Source organism: Coregonus lavaretus (genome assembly GCF_964263955.1).
Source record: "Coregonus lavaretus genome assembly, chromosome: 27".
Lineage (NCBI taxonomy): Eukaryota > Metazoa > Chordata > Actinopteri > Salmoniformes > Salmonidae > Coregonus > Coregonus lavaretus.
Genome location: NC_140014.1, coordinates 42,808,572 through 42,814,571, shown reverse-complemented (window position 1 = coordinate 42,814,571; position 6,000 = coordinate 42,808,572). Strand labels below are relative to the sequence as shown.

At 47.1% G+C, this 6,000-nt stretch overlaps 1 protein-coding gene across 1 annotated transcript in view; it reads right to left on the bottom strand.

Moving 5' to 3' along the window:
* Positions 1 to 6,000, bottom strand: part of trip11 (thyroid hormone receptor interactor 11) — a 61,230-nt gene that overhangs the window by 14,418 nt on the left and 40,812 nt on the right. The window contains exons 21-24 of the mRNA XM_084144517.1: positions 3,268 to 3,783; positions 1,123 to 1,233; positions 655 to 825; positions 49 to 198 (exon numbers count right to left, since the gene is read on the bottom strand). Of these exons, the coding sequence (XP_084000643.1) occupies positions 49 to 198; positions 655 to 825; positions 1,123 to 1,233; positions 3,268 to 3,783 (948 nt within the window). The remainder of the gene's footprint in view (positions 1 to 48; positions 199 to 654; positions 826 to 1,122; positions 1,234 to 3,267; positions 3,784 to 6,000) is intronic.

Here is a 6,000-nt window from a genome sequence, read left to right as displayed (position 1 = left end):
CCACCATTTTCCTAACGGAAACCCCTGGTTTGTGTCCATCTATCCTACCTCTGTCTGTACGGCTGTGGTCTCCATCTGTTTCTGTTTGAGCGCCAGCATGACCTGGTCCCTCTCCTGCTGGAAGGCCACAGCTTTCTCCTGCATGGACCGCAGCTCATTCAGGAGTTGGTTCAGCTCCCCAGACTTTTGACTGTTGCCCTGGGAAACATATAAATAAAATCAATCAATCAATCAGCTGGTTCTGCTTCCCGGGCCTTCTGACTGTTGCAATGGGACACCGCAATGGAACGGTCAGGTAAAAAAAATATAAAATATTGTCACATACACCGGATAGGTGCAGTGAAATGTGTTGTTTTACAGGGTCATGCAAATTATCAGTTTGTGAAACAGCAATGGAAGGGTCAGGAAAGAATACAACCATTTTGATCTGTTTGTGAAAAGATTCAACCGAGTGTTTCTCAATTTATTTAAACTATTTAATAGCCTATTTTACTGTGATCGCATTTCTCTGTCCTCCTCAACTAGATCTGTTATCTATTCCTAAATAAAGGATGTGAGTTATGGCATTACAAGTCTCAAATGATCATTATTCCCAGAAAAATAGTTAGTTAGTAGTTTACATTAACTGATGTGGCACAGTACAAACATCCTAACCTGTTCTCTGTCCTTGAGCATCTTCTCCATGGCGGCAGCCTTCTCCGACATGGCGCTCCTCTCAAACTCCTTCTCCCTCATGAGGAGGGACACCTGCATGTTGGTCTCCTGCAGGGCTCTGAACTCTGACTCCTTCTCCCTGCTCCGCTGGGCCACAGCCTCGTTCTCATCCTTCAACACAATACAGTAACTTTATTGTCCAGGTTTCAGCCAACAACGGAAATGTATCTTCCCTCCAGACAGCACACATACATTTGAGACAAGCAGAAGCCGCTGGATGGAGAGCATGTTGTGGGGTTAAGGGCCTTGCTCAAGAACCCAATGATAGAGAAATGTATTTAGGATGTGAACTTAGCAGCCCTCCAGTTGCCAGATCAATTTCCCCCTTTTTTTTTTGCACCCAGCCCAGGATTCGAACTGGCTACCTTTCGGCTACAGGTTTAACTCCTTAGCCGCTGGGCTACCTACCTTTAGCTTCCTGGTATCCATCTCCAGGATAAGGGCTCGCTCCTTCAGGTTGGTCACGGCCTGTTTTAACACCTCGTTGTCGCTTTCACGGTTCCTCAGGCTCTCACTCACCTGGAGAAATGAACAGATGCACAGATTGAATGCCTGCTTGAACGTCCTGTTTTGCACCTATGTGGACACTCAAAATGGCTGCCAGTCCACACTGTCATGAATCTCCTGGCTGAGGCTCAAAGGCCTAAGATCAGCTTTGGCAAATGGCTGACAACAACCAGACCCTCTTACCCACAGAAGATGGGAGGGGGGAGGGGGGCTGTGCTGGTTTTGACACCTTAACACTCTGCCATAAATTAGAGAGGGGGATCATCTCTGGCCCTCTAGTATGGTGAAAGGAATGTGCTTTGTCTCCAGAATACTTTTGCCGCCAAAACTTTTAAGTCCAAAAAGTAAACACTGGAACAATATTCCTAACATCCGAATGTTTGGAATGGCCAGTGGGGATCTAAAGACTAATCATGTCATATTGTTTATTATTTTGTGATGTCATTAAAAATGTTAAAACAATAATACTGTAATTTGGAAAGTATACACACTTTATCTGTCAAGTTTACATCCAATATGTTGTGTATATAATATGGAGAATTACAAGATTATTTTTGTTAAGGTAGGAATGTGATTTTAGTTTTCTAACGAGATCATAGGTTTTCATATAAGCTATGCGACAGTGACTAGACACGCCCCCCCCCCCCCCCCCGAGTGAGCTCAGAGTCCGTGTCAGCAAGTAGGAACGCCCCTTTCACCAGAGTGCATAAAAAGCCTTGGTAACGAAATTTACATTAGACCAGAAAGTGGTGTGGAGCCGTGGCTACACGGCTTAAAAATGGTTAGACCAGAAAGACCATAAAGCGTGGAGACGGTAGTCCACAGTGGATTGAAACGGTTAGAACTTTGAATCCCAACACGAGGAGAAGACGATAAACCCACTAGACCAGAACGTTGCCAGCTGGGCGTGTAAAGCATTCTAGAACTTTGACTAAAGACACGAGGTGGGAAGGAGAAAATCCCATCTCAGACAATCACCGAATATCTGCTGAGTACACTCCACTACATTTACATTCACATTTTTAAGTCATTTTAGCAGACACTCTTATCCAGAGCGACTTACAGTTAAGTGAGTGCATACATTTTTCATACTGGCCCCCTCCCCCGTGGGAAATCGAACCCACAACCCTGGCGTTGCAAACGCCATGCTCTACCAACTGAGTTACACGGGGCCAGAACAAAGAAGGAGGACATTGCGACCTCTGGTGGACAGTCAGAGCCTCACAAGTGAGCTGAGCGAAGACCCAGCTAAAACCATCCTTTCCCAAGAGGGCTTGGGTCTACTGAGGTTGACGAGCGGCAAACACGTAAATACATTCGTTGGTTTCTTACTCCGAATGGGCGGTGGTTAGGGTGCTAAGTATTACGATTACTTTGAGGGCTTCCAAATGTCTCAACAATGAGACTCTCTCATTTTGTCCCTCCTTCTATTGACCCCTCCCTCTTTTGATAACCAAGCAGTCGTGCTGCTGTTAGTCCGCTAGGGACTTTTTCTCATGTATTATGTATGTATTCTGTGTTATTATTTAGTTAGCTAGTAAATAAATAATTAAGCCAGTTTGTGTAGTGTTGAATGATAAGTAAAGTTGGGGTTTGTGCAGATCCAAGAAGTCTACGACCGTTCAGAATGACGACTGATAAGAGGTAATGACTGATAACGTTGACTGTTTTATACATATTGATAGGTAAAGACCTTTTAGAGTTTAATTCAGCAGATGATAACTCTATAAACAACTTATTCCGTGGTGCCCCAAATCCTAATGAGTTAATTGTTACATGATTCATTTAATAAGAGTGACAATTAAACATAGTTAGTTGATTCGATAAATAACAGTCATCATATTAATGAAAGTCACGTCACGACAACCCATTATGACATAATTGACCTGAATTGACAGTTGTACTCATTCTAATGAAGGGGTCATTACTCACTTGATTCAGTTGCAATTGAAGCTTTGTTTAATAAGATTTTTTTTTTTTAAGTTACATGTCTTAATAGCGCACCCGCTGTGCCTTCCTCACACACACACACACACACACACACACCTGGTTGAGTTGATCTCCTTTAGTCTTGATGAGCAGGTCTTTCTCCCTGACAGAGCGCTGCAGAGCGTCCAGTCTCTCTCTGACCTGTCTGGCCTCGTCGGCCTGGCCGCGCTGCTCGCTCTCTGACGCCTGGGCTGAGTTAGACAGGCGGTGGTTGTTCTCCTGCAGGGTCCTGATCATAGTCTCCCTCTCAGACAGGAGGGCTCTCAGAGACTCCAGCTCCTGTCTCAGTCCCTCCTGGTTCCCTGGAGGTGGTGCTGCCACCTGGTGTCTGGGAGGTTCTACTGCAGCAGGAAGCTGGGCAGCAGACAGCGTGGTGACTTCAGGACTCTGGGCCACACTGTCCAGTTTCCCCAGGAGGACATCTTTAGTGCTGCTCAGCTGGCTGATGGTCTGTTGGACGTTGGCTAGCTCATGACTGAGACTCCCCAGCTTCTTCTCCTTCTGCTCATAGCTGTGGATCAGACGGCTGTAGTCCACGGAGAGATTGGAGGTGCAGTCGTTGTCTGCATCCACCTAGGATTAGAGCAAAAACAGTCCCTTATTTCATCCCAATAAGGCTTCGGAATGACAATCACTAGTAGGTCCAGCGGGCTGGACACTTCACATTGGGTTGTGATATAATACGATGCCATCACCCCCATTGGCCAACCCCCCAAAAAAAACTAAACAGAAAACTCAGCTAAAACATGACAAAAGATAATGTTGGTGAAAGACATCCTTTCTGGTGGAGGAGAAGAACAGGTCTGTCTGTCTGCGGCGCACGCACGATGGAGCAGTCGCCGTCTGATGAGGAACAGGCTGTCTTCCCGTAGTGAGCTAGGTTATAAGGCTGTCTTCCCGTAGTGAGCTAGGTTATAAGGCCGTCTTCCCGTAGTGAGCTAGGTTATAAGGCCGTCTTCCCGTAGTGAGCTAGGTTATAAGGCCGTCTTCCCGTAGTGAGCTAGGTTATAAGGCCGTCTTCCCGTAGTGAGCTAGGTTATAAGGCCGTCTTCCCGTAGTGAGCTAGGTTATAAGGCTGTCTTCCCGTAGTGAGCTAGGTTATAAGGCTGTCTTCCCGTAGTGAGCTAGGTTATAAGGCCGTCTTCCCGTAGTGAGCTAGGTTATAAGGCCGTCTTACCGTAGTGAGCTAGGTTATAAGGCCGTCTTCCCGTAGTGAGCTAGGTTATAAGGCCGTCTTCCCGTAGTGAGCTAGGTTATAAGGCCGTCTTCCCGTAGTGAGCTAGGTTATAAGGCCGTCTTCCCGTAGTGAGCTAGGTTATAAGGCCGTCTTCCCGTAGTGAGCTAGGTTATAAGGCCGTCTTCCCGTAGTGAGCTAGGTTATAAGGCCGTCTTCCCGTAGTGAGCTAGGTTATAAGGCCGTCTTCCCGTAGTGAGCTAGGTTATAAGGCCGTCTTCCCGTAGTGAGCTAGGTTATAAGGCCGTCTTCCCGTAGTGAGCTAGGTTATAAGGCCGTCTTCCCGTAGTGAGCTAGGTTATAAGGCTGTCTTCCCGTAGTGAGCTAGGTTATAAGGCTGTCTTCCCGTAGTGAGCTAGGTTATAAGGCTGTCTTCCCGTAGTGAGCTAGGTTATAAGGCTGTCTTCCCGTAGTGAGCTAGGTTATAAGGCCGTCTTACCGTAGTGAGCTAGGTTATAAGGCCGTCTTCCCGTAGTGAGCTAGGTTATAAGGCTGTCTTCCCGTAGTGAGCTAGGTTATAAGGCTGTCTTCCCGTAGTGAGCTAGGTTATAAGGCCGTCTTCCCGTAGTGAGCTAGGTTATAAGGCTGTCTTCCCGTAGTGAGCTAGGTTATAAGGCCGTCTTCCCGTAGTGAGCTAGGTTATAAGGCCGTCTTCCCGTAGTGAGCTAGGTTATAAGGCTGTCTTCCCGTAGTGAGCTAGGTTATAAGGCTGTCTTCCCGTAGTGAGCTAGGTTATAAAGCCGTCTTCCCGTAGTGAGCTAGGTTATAAGGCCGTCTTCCCGTAGTGAGCTAGGTTATAAGGCTGTCTTCCCGTAGTGAGCTAGGTTATAAGGCTGTCTTCCCGTAGTGAGCTAGGTTATAAGGCCGTCTTCCCGTAGTGAGCTAGGTTATAAGGCCGTCTTCCCGTAGTGAGCTAGGTTATAAGGCTGTCTTCCCGTAGTGAGCTAGGTTATAAGGCCGTCTTCCCGTAGTGAGCTAGGTTATAAGGCCGTCTTCCCGTAGTGAGCTAGGTTATAAGGCTGTCTTCCCGTAGTGAGCTAGGTTATAAGGCCGTCTTCCCGTAGTGAGCTAGGTTATAAGGCTGTCTTCCCGTAGTGAGCTAGGTTATAAGGCTGTCTTCCCGTAGTGAGCTAGGTTATAAGGCTGTCTTCCCGTAGTGAGCTAGGTTATAAGGCCGTCTTCCCGTAGTGAGCTAGGTTATAAGGCCGTCTTCCCGTAGTGAGCTAGGTTATAAGGCCGTCTTCCCGTAGTGAGCTAGGTTATAAGGCCGTCTTCCCGTAGTGAGCTAGGTTATAAGGCTGTCTTCCCGTAGTGAGCTAGGTTATAAGGCCGTCTTCCCGTAGTGAGCTAGGTTATAAGGCCGTCTTACCGTAGTGAGCTAGGTTATAAGGCTGTCTTCCCGTAGTGAGCTAGGTTATAAGGCTGTCTTCCCGTAGTGAGCTAGGTTATAAGGCCGTCTTCCCGTAGTGAGCTAGGTTATAAGGCCGTCTTCCCGTAGTGAGCTAGGTTATAAGGCCGTCTTCCCGTAGTGAGCTAGGTTATAAGGCCGTCTTCCC